This window comes from Coregonus lavaretus (assembly GCF_964263955.1).
Source record: "Coregonus lavaretus genome assembly, chromosome: 11".
NCBI classification, from domain to species: Eukaryota; Metazoa; Chordata; class Actinopteri; order Salmoniformes; family Salmonidae; genus Coregonus; species Coregonus lavaretus.
The window spans coordinates 59,699,689-59,719,880 of NC_139998.1; the positions used below are offsets into that span (position 1 = coordinate 59,699,689).

General features: G+C 44.0%; 1 protein-coding gene across 1 annotated transcript in view; it reads right to left on the reverse strand.

Moving 5' to 3' along the window:
• atp10a (ATPase phospholipid transporting 10A) overlaps window positions 1-20,192 on the reverse strand; it is a gene marked incomplete at its 3' end in the record, with an annotated part of 120,931 nt that overhangs the window by 74,700 nt on the left and 26,039 nt on the right. Inside the window, 5 exon segments of the mRNA XM_084172116.1 lie at window positions 2,666-2,796; window positions 3,742-3,873; window positions 4,347-4,453; window positions 15,549-15,634; window positions 19,193-19,397. Coding sequence (XP_084028242.1) covers window positions 2,666-2,796; window positions 3,742-3,873; window positions 4,347-4,453; window positions 15,549-15,634; window positions 19,193-19,397 — 661 coding nt within the window.

Sequence of the window (20,192 nt, forward strand, 5' to 3'; positions counted from 1 at the left end):
GCTCGGAAACCCATGCATACCCCACAAGACATGCCACCAGAGGTCTCTTCACAGTCCCCAAGTCCAGAACTGGCTATGGGAGGCGCACAGTACTACATAGAGTAAGGTAACTGATGCAATCAGTAGAATCAGATTTTAAAAAAACTGGTAAAAATACTCCTTATGGAACAACAGGGACTGTGAAGAGACACACACAAAGGTACAGACACATGCATTCGCGCACATTGTGATATTGTTGTATGGTGGTATTAAACATTTTGTATTGTAGATATGTAGTGGTGTAATAATGTTATATGATGTACTGTTTTATATTTTGTTTCATATGTAAAGTAAGTGCTTTAATATGTTTGGAGCCCAGGAAGAGTAGCTGCTGCCTTGGCAACAGATAATGGAGATCCCTAATAAATAAAACAAAAAAATACAAAACAAACCACATTATGGGGCCATTAAGGCTTTATACCACATTATGGGGCCATTAAGGCTTTATACCACATTATGGGGACATTAAGGGTTTATACCACGTTATGGGGACATTAAGGGTTTATACCACGTTATGGGGACATTAAGGGTTTATACCACGTTATGGGGACACAGTTTATAGGTAGAAACCGAGCTGCACTTCGCTGGTGACCCCTCCCCCCCTCTACACCTGGCTGTCGTTGGCGACCCCTCCCCCCTCTACACCTGGCTGTCGTTGGCGACCCCTCCCCCCCTCTACACCTGGCTGTCGTTGCCGACCCCTCCCCCCCTCTACACCTGGCTGTCGTTGCCGACCCCTCCCCCCCTCTACACCTGGCTGTCGTTGGCGACCCCTCCCCCCCTCTACACCTGGCTGTCGTTGCCGACCCCTCCCCCCCTCTACACCTGGCTGTCGTTGGCGACCCCTCCCCCCCTCTACACCTGGCTGTCGTTGGTGACCCCTCCCCCCCTCTACACCTGGCTGTCGTTGCCGACCCCTCCCACCCTCTACACCTGGCTGTCGTTGCCGACCCCGACCCCTCCCCCCTCTACACCTGGCTGTCGTTGGCGACCCCTCCCCCCCCTCTACACCTGGCTGTCGTTGCCGAACCCTCCCCCCCTCCCCCCCTCTACACCTGGCTGTCGTTGGCGACCCCTCCCCCCCTCTACACCTGGCTGTCGTTGCCGACCCCTCCCCCCCTCTACACCTGGCTGTCGTTGCCGACCCCTCCCCCCCTCTACACCTGGCTGTCGTTGCCGACCCCTCCCCCCCTCTACACCTGGCTGTCGTTGCCGACCCCTCCCCCCCTCTACACCTGGCTGTCGTTGCCGACCCCGACCCCTCCCCCCCTCTACACCTGGCTGTCGTTGCCGACCCCTCCCCCCCTCTACACCTGGCTGTCGTTGCCGACCCCTCCCCCCCTCTTTTCCAGAGGCTTCCCTCTGGCCGGCGCTTCAGAATGCCCATGGCCAAGAAGAACGTGTCCAAACATTAATTCGTTCCTTGTGCCGTTGGACTATTAAATGCAAAGTCAATTTGATCGGTATATGTACTTATCTATCCAGTGCAGTTGGGACAGCGGTCAGTTGTGAGTGAATGTATCAATGTCCTCTATGTTGTTAGTGTGTGCAGTATGAAGGACCGACTGGTTTAAATGTGGATGGGATCCTTTTAAATGGAAAGTGATGCAAAATAAAAAAATGTCCAACCTGGATGAACAATAAAGATATATTCTATTTCTTCCTAACCTCCTGCCAAATGTATGACCATATTAGAGACACATATTTCCTTCAGATTACACAGACCCACAAAGAATTGGAAAACAAATCAAATGTTGATAAACTCCCATATGTAGTGTGAAATACCACAGTGTGTCATCACAGCAGCAAGATTTGTGACCTGTTGCCAGTGAAGAACAAACACCATTGTAAATACAACCCATATTTATGTTGATTTATTTTCCCTTTTGTACTTTAACTATTTGCACATCGTTACAACGCTGTATATAGACATAATATGACATTTGAAATGTCTTTATTCTTTTAGAACTTTTGTGAGTGTAATGTTTACTGTTAATTTCCAATTGTTTATTTCCCTTTGGCAATGTCAAAATACACTGAGAGTACCAAACATCAGGAACTCCTTCCTAATATTTAGTTGCACTGTCCCCCCTCCTTTTCCCCTCAGAACAGCCTCAATTCGTCAGGGCATGGACTCTACAAGTTGTTGAAAGCGTTCCACAGGGATGCTGGCCCATGTTGACTCCAACGCTTCCCACAGTTCTGTCAAGTTGGCTGGATGTCCTTTGGGTGGTGGACCATTCTTGATACACACAGGAAACTGTTGAGTGTGAAAAACCCAGCAGCGTTGCAGTTCTTGAAACAAATCGTTGTGCCTGGCACCTACTACCATACCCCGTTCAAAGGCACTTAAATATTTTATCTTGCCCATTCACCCTCTGAATGGCACACATACACAATCCATGTCTCGATTGTCTCAAGGCTTAAAAATCCTTCTTTAACCCGTCTCCTCCCCTTTCACCTACACTGATTGAAGAGGATTTAACAAGTGACATCAATAAGTGATCATTGCATTCACCTGGTCAGTCTAATGGAAAGAGCAGGTGTTCTTAATGTTTTGTCCACTCCGTGTATGTTTCCCATGCCAATAAAGGCCTTTGAATAGAACAGAGGGTGAGTTAAGTACCTGAAATACGATGATCATGGTGAGGAAGAGATAAACGGCAGACAGGACAGGTGACAGGTCGGCTCCTTCGGGACTAAGGACGTCAAACACGGGTCTCTTATCTCCGTACTGATACATCCACAACCCGTGGCCTGGAACAACAGGGTCAAAGGTCAAATTATATACTAACTACATTCACAACCCCCGTGGCCTGGAACAACAGGGTCAAAGGTCAAATTATATACTAACTACATTCACAACCCCCGTGGCCTGGAACAACAGGGTCAAAGGTCAAATTATATACTAACTACATCCACAACCCCGTGGCCTGGAACAACAGGGTCAAAGGTCAAATTATATACTAACTACATTCACAACCCCCGTGGCCTGGAACAACAGGGTCAAAGGTCAAATTATATACTAACTACATCCACAACCCCGGAGAAATAGGTCAATAAGGTCAAATCAATCAAATCAAATTCAGGTCAGGTCGTAACAGCTAGAAAAGATGTGGCCTTGTTACAGGCTGTCACGTTTTACCAGCGAGGGCCACTTTGAGAACAAGTGTTTTAAATCAATACTTTAAAGCGCTATCCTCTGGGATACCTGCACATCTTGCTATAACTACTGAAACATCCCCAACAGGCCAACAAAGTCAATTCATAACAGTTTATTTTATTTGATCTATGAAAAACCAGGATAGTGGAGTCCTGGGATAAGAACAATAGACTTTCTACTGAGTCAAGTGTTGAAATGTAGAGTTTCCATTGAACACCAGAAAGGTGACAGGAAGTTCAGAGGGTTAGAGTTTAGTTTCAGAACCTGTTTGTGATCAACTGTCAGAAGTTGCTGATGTGTTTGCATACCACAGAGCTAACCCATGTCTAACAATTAGACTGGGACATTTTGGTTATAAATAAGCTATAATATGGTCCCATAATATTGGAACTCTTCCAAAAACAGGAGTCCGTTTTGTAGAGGACATCCTCAATGTCCCAATAGCTATCCATAGGACTGACAGATTGACTGACTGCCAATAGCAGAAAAAGTTAGCTTTCGATAGAACATTCTAGGTGGTACTATATTGCGATACGTACCGATGGCAGAGAACAGGCACATGGCCAACAGGATGATGACACACCAGCCCACGTCCACATTCATCTGTCTCTCCAGTTTACTGCGTTTGTAGCGGGGGCCATTGTTGTTCAGCATGGCTTTAGTTTCATGACCTACAACACACTGGCAGTTTACATACAGTTCATACAGGACAGGGCCACTGTCCACAAAGCAGCTCAGAGCAGGTGTTCTGACCTAGGATCCGTTTTCCTTCTAGATCATAATGAATAGGATTATATGGACAGATCTTAGGTCAGTACTCTGACATGGGCCAGATGTCATACAGAGAACCGGGCGTGAAACAGAGGCTCCATCTCAATAGGTGTTTCCTCACCTCCTCACCTCCTCGCCTCCTCGCCTCCTTGCTTGCTTCTAAACCCCATTGGAAAGAGATGATCTAAGGTCGCTCCTCTCTAACCTTCTCCTCCAATGGAGTTTAAGGAGGTGGTGGGGGGAGAGAGGATGTGAGGAACTGAGGACAGACTAATTGAGAGAGAGCCAGGGTGCCCTACCTCTTTCGACCCTTCCTCCAATGCATTGTGGGAGTTGAGGAGAGAGGATGACAGTAGAGAGGTGGGGTGATTACCTGCATAGATGACAATCCCAACACACTCCTCTGTGTTCCGGATGGTACAGCCCCTAAGCAGCAGGTTGTCTTTGTACAGACCATCTCTTCTTCCACTGCGATGGGTACTGTTACAGACAGGATACAGAGCATTCAATTAATCTATCACTGAGTAACATTACTGGATGACCAGGAGACGCAAATGTAGATATGATCAATTAATCTAGAATAATCTGCTAATTATATTAGACCGGACTGCAAAAAAATACATCAACAGATACTGCAGGTTAATCAACATGTAGCATTCCTCTGAAGCGATACAGTGAACTCAGACCACCTGCTGTGTGTGTTGCTGCTGTACTGAACAGATAAATAGATTTTCACGCTGCAATGCATTGTGGTCTTTCCTTAGAAGGCTCTTATCTCAGCACTTAATACCTATAAGGAACCACTGACCTTCAGTAACACTGTTACCTTCAGTAAAACTCTATAGAGGCTGTGGTAGTCAGTAACACTATAGAGGCTGTAGTAGTCAGTAACACTATAGAGGCTGAAGTAGTCAGTAATAATAATAAATATAATAATAATATGCCATTTAGCAGACGCTTTTATCCAAAGCGACTTACAGTCATGCGTGCATACATTTTTGTGTATGGGTGGTCCCGGGGATCGAACCCACTACCTTGGCGTTACAAGCGCCGTGCTCTACCAGCTGAGCTACAGAGGACCACCGTAACACTATAGAGGCTGTAGTAGTCCGTAACACTATAGAGGCTGTAGTAGTCAGTAACACTATAGAGGCTGTAGTAGTCAGTAACACTATAGAGGCTGTAGTAGTCAGTAACACTATAGAGGCTGTGGTAGTCAGTAACACTATAGAGGCTGTGGTAGTCAGTAACACTATAGAGGCTGTGGTAGTCAGTAACACTATAGAGGCTGTAGTAGTCAGTAACACTATAGAGGCTGTAGTAGTCAGTAACACTATAGAGGCTGTAGTAGTCAGTAACACTATAGAGGCTGTAGTAGTCAGTAACACTATAGAGGCTGTGGTAGTCAGTAACACTATAGAGGCTGTAGTAGTCAGTAACACTATAGAGGCTGTAGTAGTCAGTAACACTATAGAGGCTGTAGTAGTCAGTAACACTATAGAGGCTGTGGTAGTCAGCAACACTATAGAGGCTGTGGTAGTCAGTAACACTATAGAGGCTGTGGTAGTCAGTAACACTATAGAGGCTGTAGTAGTCAGTAACACTATAGAGGCTGTAGTAGTCCGTAACACTATAGAGGCTGTAGTAGTCAGTAACACTATAGAGGCTGTAGTAGTCAGTAACACTATAGAGGCTGTAGTAGTCAGTAACACTATAGAGGCTGTGGTAGTCAGTAACACTATAGAGGCTGTGGTAGTCAGTAACACTATAGAGGCTGTGGTAGTCAGTAACACTATAGAGGCTGTGGTAGTCAGTAAAACTCTATAGAGGCTGTAGTAGTCAGTAACACTCTAGAGGCTGTGGTAGTCAGTAACACTATAGAGGCTGTGGTAGTCAGTAACACTATAGAGGCTGTGGTAGTCAGTAACACTATAGAGGCTGTGGTAGTCAGTAACACTATAGAGGCTGTAGTAGTCAGTAACACTATAGAGGCTGTAGTAGTCAGTAACACTATAGAGGCTGTAGTAGTCAGTAACACTATAGAGGCTGTGGTAGTCAGTAACACTATAGAGGCTGTGGTAGTCAGTAACACTATAGAGGCTGTAGTAGTCAGTAACACTATAGAGGCTGTAGTAGTCCGTAACACTATAGAGGCTGTAGTAGTCAGTAACACTATAGAGGCTGTAGTAGTCAGTAACACTATAGAGGCTGTGGTAGTCAGTAACACTATAGAGGCTGTGGTAGTCAGTAACACTATAGAGGCTGTGGTAGTCAGTAACACTATAGAGGCTGTAGTAGTCAGTAACACTCTAGAGGCTGTGGTAGTCAGTAACACTATAGAGGCTGTGGTAGTCAGTAACACTATAGAGGCTGTGGTAGTCAGTAACACTATAGAGGCTGTGGTAGTCAGTAACACTATAGAGGCTGTGGTAGTCAGTAACACTATAGAGGCTGTAGTAGTCAGTAACACTCTAGAGGCTGTGGTAGTCAGTAACACTATAGAGGCTGTGGTAGTCAGTAACACTATAGAGGCTGTGGTAGTCAGTAACACTATAGAGGCTGTGGTAGTCAGTAACACTATAGAGGCTGTGGTAGTCAGTAACACTATAGAGGCTGTAGTAGTCCGTAACACTATAGAGGCTGTAGTAGTCCGTAACACTATAGAGGCTGTAGTAGTCAGTAACACTATAGAGGCTGTAGTAGTCAGTAACACTATAGAGGCTGTGGTAGTCAGTAACACTATAGAGGCTGTAGTAGTCAGTAACACTCTATAGAGGCTGTAGTAGTCAGTAACACTATAGAGGCTGTAGTAGTCAGTAACACTCTATAGAGGCTGTAGTAGTCAGTAACACTCTATAGAGGCTGTAGTAGTCAGTAACACTATAGAGGCTGTGGTAGTCAGTAACACTATAGAGGCTGTGGTAGTCAGTAACACTATAGAGGCTGTGGTAGTCAGCAACACTATAGAGGCTGTGGTAGTCAGTAACACTATAGAGGCTGTAGTAGTCAGTAACACTATAGAGGCTGTAGTAGTCAGTAAATCTATAGAGGCTGTAGTAGTCAGTAACACTATAGAGGCTGTAGTAGTCAGTAACACTATAGAGGCTGTAGTAGTCAGTAACACTATAGAGGCTGTAGTAGTCAGTAACACTATAGAGGCTGTAGTAGTCCGTAACACTATAGAGGCTGTAGTAGTCAGTAACACTATAGAGGCTGTAGTAGTCAGTAACACTATAGAGGCTGTAGTAGTCAGTAACACTATAGAGGATGTAGTAGTCAGTAACACTATAGAGGCTGTAGTAGTCAGTAACACTATAGAGGCTGTGGTAGTCAGTAACACTATAGAGGCTGTGGTAGTCAGTAACACTATAGAGGCTGTGGTAGTCAGTAACACTATAGAGGCTGTAGTAGTCAGTAACACTATAGAGGCTGTAGTAGTCCGTAACACTATAGAGGCTGTAGTAGTCAGTAACACTATAGAGGCTGTAGTAGTCAGTAACACTATAGAGGCTGTGGTAGTCAGTAACACTATAGAGGCTGTAGTAGTCAGTAACACTATAGAGGCTGTGGTAGTCAGTAACACTATAGAGGCTGTGGTAGTCAGTAACACTATAGAGGCTGTGGTAGTCAGTAACACTATAGAGGCTGTGGTAGTCAGTAACACTATAGAGGCTGTAGTAGTCAGTAACACTATAGAGGCTGTAGTAGTCAGTAACACTATAGAGGCTGTAGTAGTCAGTAACACTATAGAGGCTGTAGTAGTCAGTAACACTATAGAGGCTGTAGTAGTCAGTAACACTATAGAGGCTGTAGTAGTCAGTAACACTATAGAGGCTGTAGTAGTGAAGTCCTGGAGTCAACCAGCACCTCAGCAGTTTATACCTGACCATATCCCACTTAAAAATCAAACATTTATCCCCCACGACTACAGACCCTGGGGACACGCCTGACACAGCTCTGAGAATATACACCGTATCCCCCACGACTACAGACCCTGGGGACACGCCTGACACAGCTCTGAGAATATACACCGTATCCCCCACGACTACAGACCCTGGGGACAAGCCTGACACAGCTCTGAGAACATACACCGTATCCCCCACGACTACAGACCCTGGGGACACGCCTGACACAGCTCTGAGAATATACACCGTATCCCCCACGACTACAGACCCTGGGGACACGCCTGACACAGCTCTGAGAATATACACCGTATCCCCCACGACTACAGACCCTGGGGACACGCCTGACACAGCTCTGAGAATATACACCGTATCCCCCACGACTACAGACCCTGGGGACACGCCTGGCACAGCTCTGAGAATATACACCATATCCCCCACGACTACAGACCCTGGGGACACGCCTGACACAGCTCTGAGAATATACACCGTATCCCCCACGACTACAGACCCTGGGGACACGCCTGGCACAGCTCTGAGAATATACACCGTATCCCCCACGACTACAGACCCTGGGGACACGCCTGGCACAGCTCTGAGAATATACACCGTATCCCCCACGACTACAGACCCTGGGGACACGCCTGACACAGCTCTGAGAATATACACCGTATCCCCCACGACTACAGACCCTGGGACACGCCTGACACAGCTCTGAGAATATACACCGTATCCCCCACGACTACAGACCCTGGGGACACGCCTGACACAGCTCTGAGAATATACACCGTATCCCCCACGACTACAGACCCTGGGGACAAGCCTGACACAGCTCTGAGAATATACACCGTATCCCCCACGACTACAGACCCTGGGGACAAGCCTGACACAGCTCTGAGAATATACACCGTATCCCCCACGACTACAGACCCTGGGGACACGCCTGACACAGCTCTGAGAATATACACCGTATCCCCCACGACTACAGACCCTGGGGACAAGCCTGACACAGCTCTGAGAACATACACCGTATCCCCCACGACTACAGACCCTGGGGACAAGCCTGACACAGCTCTGAGAATATACACCGTATCCCCCACGACTACAGACCCTGGGGACAAGCCTGACACAGCTCTGAGAATATACACCGTATCCCCCACGACTACAGACCCTGGGGACACGCCTGACACAGCTCTGAGAATATACACCGTATCCCCCACGACTACAGACCCTGGGGACACGCCTGACACAGCTCTGAGAACATACACCGTATCCCCCACGACTACAGACCCTGGGGACACGCCTGACACAGCTCTGAGAATATACACCGTATCCCCCACGACTACAGACCCTGGGGACACGCCTGACACAGCTCTGAGAATATACACCGTATCCCCCACGACTACAGACCCTGGGGACACGCCTGACACAGCTCTGAGAACATACACCGGACACTAACACACAGGCCGGTGGGTAGCAAGGAACAGCTGGCGACCTGCCACTGATAACCGACCCAGACATCACCCTCCCCCCCCTGCGCTTCCCTTTCACATTCAACGAGAGACAGACAACAACACAGTTGTGCGGGGGGCTGGTGGGGGCGTCCGCGGCCATGAAGGGATCATTTAAGTCCCCGGCAGAGCCGGGAAATGTTTGTTCCTTTGGACTGTCGGCGTGCAGCAGTGAAAACTAATTTGAATCTGCTGGGGACTCGAACTATTAAATGTATAATATGCAACATGTTCGTTGTTGTCACGGGGAAAGGAGATATGGATACCTTAATTTGTGAAAAATTTATTGAACTTGATGCAGCTAAAGAAAGGATTATTACTCTTCATGAAGAAATAAAAAATTAGACCAAGCGCCTTGAACTGAAAAAGGATTCTATGAGACTATCGGCATCTTTAAATGCTTCCTATCAAAACATCCAAGAGGATCACAATGGGGCCTTCCTTCCGCCTCTGCACCCCTCTACGAGCTTGAACCAGAAAGCGTGTCGGAACCAGAAAGAAGGAGAAGAAGCGTTCTCGGCGCGCCTGCCTTTTTCCCCCATGTACGGACTTAAGACTTTCAAATCGCTTTGAGCCCCTGTACCAGCTGTCCTCTGTCGGGGGCTTGGGTGTTCCCGCCATTGCTGTGGATGCCCCTCCAGCTACCTCTCCCTGTCCTAGTCAATCAACTGCCTGGGCACAGCCTGGACCACCACGGCCCCCCTCCGCTGAGCCGTGCTCTCTGGATCAGACTCTTCTCAGGTGAGTTCTGCTTCGAGACACGGCAGAGGCCAGATCATTCCGGCGATTGTGATAGGGAGTTCGATGGTGAGGCGTATATCTGTCCCTGGGGCAAAGACTTTGTGTTTTCCTGGGGCAAAAGTTCAGGATATCACCAGGTTGCTTCCCGAGGCTGTGAGTCACCGGGGGCTGATACTGTCATGGTTCACGGGGGTCAAATGATATGAAGGGCAGCTCAGAACAGCTGAAGATGGATTTTAAAGAACTGATTGGGTCACTACTTGACAAACGGCAAATAATATCTGGCCCTCTGCCCTCCATAAATCGTGGCATGTAACGGTTCAGCAGACTTTTAGCCCTCCATAACTGGCTACGAGACTACTGCAGCTCTGAGGGTGTAACATTTATTGACAATTTTGATACCTTCTGGAAACAAAGCTCGTATTATAAGGAGGATGGGATCCACCCAAATAATTTGGGTTCCTGGATCCTTTCACAGCATTATAAGGCTGCGTTGAGACAATGACTTATCAATGCCCCAAGTCCAGCTCATTTAATCCCTACCATTGTGTTGCTGAGTTGTCATAATGCTTCAGCAAATGTACATTATCCTAGGGGCGTTGGAAGACACAATGTAAATAACCTAATTTATGTCCCTCTAACTGCCCTGAATGCCTCTGCTGATCCTACAGCTATTGTATGCAGTAATCATATGCCTATGAACCAGAGTAATACTGTTAGCACTGAGGTGGTGTGCCATAGTAGGAAGTCCACTGTGCGCAGCTCACCCCGCACTAATAAAAATAACCTGAGTATGTCTACCTCTGCTAAGATTCCCAGTAAAGCAAGAAAAATAATCAAGCATCCCAGAAAAGTGTTAAAAATAGCCCACCTTATCATAATTTATGTAGCTTAAGAAACAAGGTTCATGAAATCAATAATTTGCTAGTAACAGATGACATTCATATTCTGATAATCTCTGAAACTCAATTAGATAATACCTTTGACGATACAGTGGTAGCAAAACAAGGTTATAACATTTACAGAAAATACAGAAATGCCAACGGGGGCGGTGTTGCGGTCTATATTCAGAACCACATTCCTGTAAAGCTTTCATTGGCAAGATTAGCAAACTTAGGCATGACATGCCAGCAACAAACGCTGACACTACACATCCAAGTATATCTGACCAAATTATGAAAGACAAGCATTGTAGTTTTGAATTCCGTAAAGTAAGTGTGGAAGAGGTGAAAAAACTGTTATTGTCGATCAACAATGACAAGCCACCGGGGTCTGACAACTTGGATGGAAAATTACTGAGGATAATAGCGGACGATATTGCCACTCCTATTTCCCATATCTTCAATTTAAGCCTACTAGAAAGTGTGTGCCCTCAGACCTGGAGGGAAGAAAAAGTTATTCCCCTACCTAAGAATAGCAAAGCCCCCTTAACTGGCTCAAATAGGCAACCAATTAGCCTGTTACCAACCCTTAGTAAACTTTAGGAAAAAATTGTGTTTGACCAGATAAAATGCTATTTTACAGTAAACAAATTGACAGACTTTCAGCACACTTATAGAGAAGGACATTTAACAAGCACAGCACTTACACAAATGACTGATGATTGGCTGAGAGAAATTGATGATTAAAAGATGTGGGGGCTTTTGACATTATCGATTTTAGTCTGTTGCTGGAAAAACTTGTGTTTTGGCTTTACACCCCCTGTTATATTGTGGATAGAGTTACCTGTGTAACAGAACACAGAGGGTGTTCTTTAATGGAAGCCTCTCCAACAAAATCCAGGTAGAATCAGGAATTCCCCAGGGCAGCTGTCTAGGCCCCTTACTTTTTTCAATCTTTACTAACGACATGCCACTGGCTTTGAGGAAAGCCAGTGTGTCTATGTATGCGGATGACTCAACACTATACACGTCAGCTACCACAGCGACTGAAATGACAGCAACACTTAAAGAGCTGCAGTTAGTTTCAGAATGGGGGGCAAGGTACAAGTTAGTCCTAAATATTTCAAAAACTAAAAGCATTGTTTTTTGGACAAATCATTCACTAAACCCTAAACCTCAACTAAATCTTGTAATGAGTAATGTGGAAATTGAGGAGACTAAATTGCTTGGAGTAACCCTGGATTGTAAACTGTCATGGTCAAAACATATTGATACAACAGTAGCTAAGATGGGGAGAAGTCTGTCTAAAATAAAGCGCTGCTCTGCCTTCTTAACAACACTATCAACAAGGCAGGTCCTACAAGCCCTAGTTTTGTCGCACCTGGACTACTGTTCAGTAGTGTGGTCACACAAAGATGGAACAGGGCAGCAAGGCTGGCCTTTGGATGTACACAGAGAGCTAACATTAATAATATGCATGCCAATCTCCCCTGGCTTAAAGTGGAGGAGAGATTGACTTCATCACTACTTGTATCAGTGAGAGGTATTGATATGTTGAATGCACCGAGGTGTCTGTTTAAACTACTAGCACACAGCTCGGTCCCTCATGCATACCCCACAAGACATGCCACCAGAGGTATCTTCATAGTCCCCAAATCCAGAACAGACTATGGGAGGCGCACAGTACTACATAGAGCCATGGCTACATGGAACTCTATTCCACCTTACTAAGACTATATATACCTCTGATATACCTTACTAAGACTCTGTAGCTAGACTTGGGCGGTATACCGTTTACCAGGGTATTTGGCCACAGGATGGGTTTCAATACCGTCTCTCTGTTGCTCTCTCTCAATACTGTTGAAACTATTTATTTGAAGTTTTTTTAAATATACATTTGAATATTTGTAGCTACTTAAGTAAATACCTGCAGTCAACTTGTTTAAAAAAAAATATATATATATATTTATATTTAACCTTTATTTAACTAGGCAAGTCAGTTAAGAACAAATTCGTATTTACAATGACGACCTACCAAAAGGCAAAAGGCCTCCTGCGGGGACGGGGGCTGGGATAAAAAAATAAACATACATAAACATACATAAAGAGAGACACCACAACACTACATAAAGAGAGACGCCACAACACTACATAAAGAGAGACACCACAACACTACATAAAGAGAGACGCCACAACACTACATAAAGAGAGACACCACAACACTACATAAAGAGAGACACCACAACACTACATAAAGAGAGACACCACAACACTACATAAAGAGAGACACCACAACACTACATAAAGAGAGACGCCACAACACTACATAAAGAGAGACACCACAACACTACATAAAGAGAGACGCCACAACACTACATAAAGAGAGACACCACAACACTACATAAAGAGAGACGCCACAACACTACATAAAGAGAGACGCCACAACACTACATAAAGAGAGACACCACAACACTACATAAAGAGAGACACCACAACACTACATAAAGAGAGACACCACAACACTACATAAAGAGAGACGCCACAACACTACATAAAGAGAGACACCACAACACTACATAAAGAGAGACACCACAACACTATATAAAGAGAGACGCCACAACACTACATAAAGAGAGACACCACAACACTACATAAAGAGAGACGCCACAACACTACATAAAGAGAGACGCCACAACACTACATAAAGAGAGACACCACAACACTACATAAAGAGAGACGCCACAACACTACATAAAGAGAGACACCACAACACTACATAAAGAGAGACGCCACAACACTACATAAAGAGAGACACCACAACACTACATAAAGAGAGACACCACAACACTACATAATGAGAGACACCACAACACTACATAAAGAGAGACACCACAACACTACATATAGAGAGACACCACAACACTACATAAAGAGAGACACCACAACACTACATAAAGAGAGACACCACAACACTACATAAAGAGAGACACCACAACACTACATAAAGAGAGACACCACAACACTACATAAAGAGAGACACCACAACACTACATAAGAGACGCCACAACACTACATAAAGAGACACCACAACACTACATAAAGAGAGACACCACAACACTACATAAAGAGAGACACCACAACACTACATAAAGAGAGACGCCACAACACTACATAAAGAGAGACACCACAACACTACATACAGAGAGACACCACAACACTACATAAAGAGAGACGCCACAACACTACATAAAGAGAGACACCACAACACTACATAAAGAGAGACACCACAACACTACATAAAGAGAGACACCACAACACTACATAAAGAGAGACACCACAACACTACATAAAGAGACACCACAACACTACATAAAGAGAGACACCACAACACTACATAAAGAGAGACACCACAACACTACATAAAGAGAGACACCACAACACTACATAAAGAGAGACACCACAACACTACATAAGAGACGCCACAACACTACATAAGAGACACCACAACACTACATAAAGAGAGACACCACAACACTACATAAAGAGAGACACCACAACACTACATAAAGAGAGACGCCACAACACTACATAAAGAGAGACACCACAACACTACATAAAGAGAGACGCCACAACACTACATAAAGAGAGACGCCACAACACTACATAAAGAGAGACACCACAACACTACATAAAGAGAGACGCCACAACACTACATAAAGAGAGACGCCACAACACTACATAAAGAGAGACGCCACAACACTACATAAAGAGAGACACCACAACACTACATAAAGAGAGACACCACAACACTACATAAAGAGAGACACCACAACACTACATAAAGAGAGACACCACAACACTACATATAGAGAGACACCACAACACTACATAAAGAGAGACACCACAACACTACATAAAGAGAGACACCACAACACTACATAAAGAGACACCACAACACTACATAAAGAGAGACACCACAACACTACATAAAGAGAGACACCACAACACTACATAAGAGACGCCACAACACTACATAAGAGACACCACAACACTACATAAAGAGAGACACCACAACACTACATAAAGAGAGACGCCACAACACTACATAAAGAGAGACACCACAACACTACATACAGAGAGACACCACAACACTACATAAAGAGAGACGCCACAACACTACATAAAGAGAGACACCACAACACTACATAAAGAGAGACACCACAACACTACATAAAGAGAGACCTAAGACAACACTACATAGAGACACCACAACACTACATAAAGAGAGACACCACAACACTACATAAAGAGAGACCTAAGACAACAACATAGCATGGCAGAGACACTGGAATGGATTACCAGATGTCATTCATTATGATTAAATGCAGCTCAATAAATTAAGTTTCTTTATCCATCTGAAGTCTATCAATATTAAAATAATATCTCTCTCTGTAATAAAGAGACAAGGGAGGATGAGGAGGAGGAAGAGGAAGAAGAAGTTGTTCAGCAGTATAACGTAAGAGAATGAAGGTGTACTCACATGTAACCACGGAATCTGGCCAGATCATTATTAGGCTTCTCACATTCTATGATGCTGTTGTATTTGGACGGGTCAAAATCACAATCCTGCAGAACAATACACATTTTACTTAGCAATCTGTCCTTTATTAACACAACTAACATCTTTGTTATGCAAGTATGTACATCTATCCATCAGTAAACCACATCTCTTCTGTAGGTCATTTCATTTTCATTGACTTCTAAAGAAATATAAAATGTGTGATCGAGGCAGAGTAGTCAGAACCAGAGAAAACAGGAAGTGAGATCGAGGCAGAGTAGTCAGAACCAGAGAAAACAGGAAGTGAGATTGAGGCAGAGTAGTCAGAACCAGAGAAAACAGGAAGTGAGATCGAGGCAGAGTAATCAGAACCAGAGAAAACAGGAAGAGAGATCGAGGCAGAGTAGTCAGAACCAGAGAAAACAGGAAGTGAGATCGAGGTAGAGTAGTCAGAACCAGAGAAAACAGGAAGTGAGATCGAGGCAGAGTAGTCAGAACCCGAGAAAACAGGAAGTGAGATCGAGGCAGATTAGTCAGAACCAGAGAAAACAGGAAGAGAGATCGAGGCAGAGTAGTCAGAACCAGAGAAAACAGGAAGTGAGATCGAGGCAGAGTAGTCAGAACCAGAGAAAACAGGAAGAGAGATCGAGGCAGAGTAGTCAGAACCAGAGAAAACAGGAAGTGAGATCGAGGCAGAGTAATCAGAACCAGAGAAAACAGGAAGAGAGATCGAGGCAGAGTAGTCAGAACCAGAGAAAACAGGAAGTGAGATCGAGGCAGAGTAGTCAGAACCAGAGAAAACAGGAAGTGAGATCGAGGCAGAGTAGTCAGAACCAGAGAAAACAGGAAGTGAGATCGAGGCAGAGTAGTCAGAACCAGAGAAAACAGGAAGAGAGATCGAGGCAGAGTAATCAGAACCAGAGAAAACAGGAAGTGAGATCGAGGCAGAGTAGTCAGAACCAGAGAAAACAGGAAGTGAGATCGAGGCAGAGTAGTCAGAACCAGAGAAAACAGGAAGAGAGATCGAGGCAGAGTAATCAGAACCCGAGAAAACAGGAAGAGAGATCGAGGCAGAGTAATCAGAACCAGAGAAAACAGGAAGAGAGATCGAGGCAGAGTAGTCAGAACCAGAGAAAACAGGAAGTGAGATCGAGGCAGAGTAGTCAGAACCAGAGAAAACAGGAAGTGAGATCGAGGCAGAGTAGTCAGAACCAGAGAAAACAGGAAGTGAGATCGAGGCAGAGTAGTCAGAACCAGAGAAAACAGGAAGTGAGATCGAGGCAGAGTAGTCAGAACCAGAGAAAACAGGAAGTGAAAACAGGCCTCTATTCACAAAGAGTCCTAGAGAAGAAGTGCTAGGATCAGGTCCTCCCTGTCCATATAATCGTATTCATTATGATCCAAGATAAAACTGATCCAAAATTGTATTTATTTATTTAACCTTTATTTAAACAGCGAGTCACATTGAGATAGAAAATCTATTTTACAAGTGAGCCCTGTATACTAATAAAACATACACATGTGTGTAAAACAATATAATTCAGCACACAGTAAACCAAAATAAACATATTTAATTAAAGCAAATCACATTAAACTACATAGAGGTCCTCAATCAATCATTTAAACAGCCTGAGAGGCACCAGCACATCTAACTGCAGTGAACTCTCCAGATTGTTCCACAAATTAGGGGCAAAAAAACAAAACGCAGATTTTCCCAAATCTGTGGAGACTGAAGGGATCTCTAGTGTTATCCATTCCTGAGAACGGGTTGGGTAACTTATGATTCTTAACTTAATTAATGAAGTTCCATATGAAGGGAGTTTCTGTCAGATTGTTTTGTAAATAAATAAAAGAGAATGCAGCTCTCTTCTTACAGACAGAGAGGTCCATCCTACATTTTTATACAGACTACAATGATGAGTCCTGAAATTATCCCCTGTGATAAAACATATTGCGTAATGATAGACCGCGTCCAAGGGTTTTAAAACAGAGGTTGCCACATGCATGTAAACGATATCACCAAAATCCAATACAGGAAGAAGCGTTGTTTCTTTCTCCTATTTTCAATACTGATTTCCTTCGACATAAAAAAAAACTATCTTGGATCTTAGCTTCTTAGTCAGATTTTCTATACACGTTACGAAGGACAACTTGTCATCAATCCAGACACCCAGGTACTCGTATTGAGAAACAAGCTCAATTTGGGCTCCGTTTGTAGCGCAAATATGCAGATCCTCAGGGTCAACATTACATGACCTGTAAGTGATTTCTGAATTGAATCAAAGACTTGTTTGCTTGTTTCAGCAAGGAGAAACAAAGTTTCATCACGTCGTTAAAATCAAATCCAATGTTATTTGTCACATGCTTGGTAAACAACAGGTGTAGACTAACAGTGAAATGTTTACTTACGGCCCCTTCAACAATACAGAGAGAAAGAAAATAGAGAAATCATAGAAAAGTAAAACACGCAACAGGATAGATAATAGACAGTAGCAGCAGAGTACGTGATGAGTCAAAAAGGTTGGTGCAAAAAAGGGTGAATGCAGATAGTTAAATAGTTAACCGAATAGCTACCCGGACTAACTATTTAGCATTGTTATGCTTGGGGTAGAAGCTGTTCAGGGTTCTGTTGGATCCAGACTTGGTGATTCGCAGAGAGAATAGTAGATCACTTCGGTCGCTGGAGTCTTTTTGGGGGCCTTCCTCTAAATCGTGGCATTTAACGGTTCAGCAGACTTTTAGCCCTCCATAACTGGCTACGAGACTATTGCAGCTCTGACGGTGTAACATTTATTGACAATTTTGATACCTTCTGGAAACAAAGCTCATATTATAATTCTCATATTATTTAATCCCTACCATTGTGTTGCTGAGTTGTCATAATGCTTCAGCAAATGTACATTATCCTAGGGGCGTTGGAAGACACAATGTAAGTAACCTAATTTATGTCCCTCTTACTGCCCTGAATGCCTCTGCTGATCCTACAGCTATTGTATGCAGTAATCATGTGCCTATGAACCAGAGTAATACTGTTAGCACTGAGGTGGTGTGCCCTAGTAGGAAGTCCACTGGGTGCAGCTCACCCTGCACTAATAAAAATAACCTGAGTATGTCTACCTCTGCTAAGCTTCCCAGTAAAGCAAGAAAAAATGATCAAGCATCCCAGAAAAGTGTAAAAAATAGCCCATATTAACATAGAAACAAGGTTCATGAATTCAATAACTTGCTTGTAACAGATGACATTCATATTCTGACCATGTCTGAAACTCACATAGATAATACCTTTGAGGATACTGTGGGTAACAATACAAGGTTATAACATTTACAGGAAAGACAAAATGGGCCGGACTCAACCCCTGGCAGCAGTACAGATTATTAGGTTATCTAGAGACCCCAGGCCACATGATCTCTTAGAGGTAGAGTATAATGTCAACAAGGTCCAGGAAGCTGCGGACCACCTGTCTGAGATTGATTGGTTGTTAAAATGTATAGTCTCACCAGGTCCAGGAAGCTGCGGACCACCTGTCTGAGATTGATTGATTGTTAAAATGTATAGTCTCACCAGGTCCAGGAAGCTGCGGACCACCTGTCTGAGATTGATTGATTGTTAAAATGTATAGTCTCACCAGGTCCAGGAAGCTGCGGACCACTTGTCTCTGTTTGAGGTTGGTCTCTCCATCGAGGGTAGCTGTCTCGATGTGGACCAGGCGGTCTGGGTCGCTGGAACTGAGCAGTAGGACATCTGCAGGCAGGATCTCATTACAGCGCAGTCTAATGAAGTCCCCAACCCGCGCCTCCTTCCAGAACCGCTCCACGTACTGTTGCTCTGGCCTAGAGGGAGAAGAGCAGACAGGGGGACAGTTAGGGATTGAAAACTGGTCAAGGTGTGGAGAAATGCTGGACGCAAATTATAAGGCAAACAACTTCTCCATTTAAGAGTTATTAAACAGAATGTGAAGGGAGATCAAAACAGCTTTTCTGATAGGTTCTAATAATCTGCCCCACCCCAGAGGGGAGGGCCTAAAGAGTGTTCCTTGTCTGGTCGTGCCAAAGCAGGCGGAGACCTGGGGGCTGAATAGACCAGGGTCTCCCAAACTCGGTCCTGGTAGAAGAAAAAAACTACGTTACAATAATGCCTTCATTCACCCCTTGATTTTTTCCACATTTTGCGAAGTGGGATTAAAATGGATTTAATTGCCTTTTTTAAAATATATATTATTATTATTGACACAAAATACTCTGTGTGTGTATATATATATATATATATATATATATATATATATATATATATATATATATATATATATATATATATATACATATACACATACACACACACACACATATACATATATATATATATACATACACACACACACACACACACACACACACACACACACACACACATATACATACATACATACAGTGGGGAAAAAAAGTATTTAGTCAGCCACCAATTGTGCAAGTTCTCCCACTTAAAAAGATGAGAGAGGCCTGTAATTTTCATCATAGGTACACGTCAACTATGACAGACAAAATGAGAAAAAAATATCCAGAAAATCACATTGTAGGATTTTTAATGAATTTATTTGCAAATTATGGTGGAAAATAAGTATTTGGTCA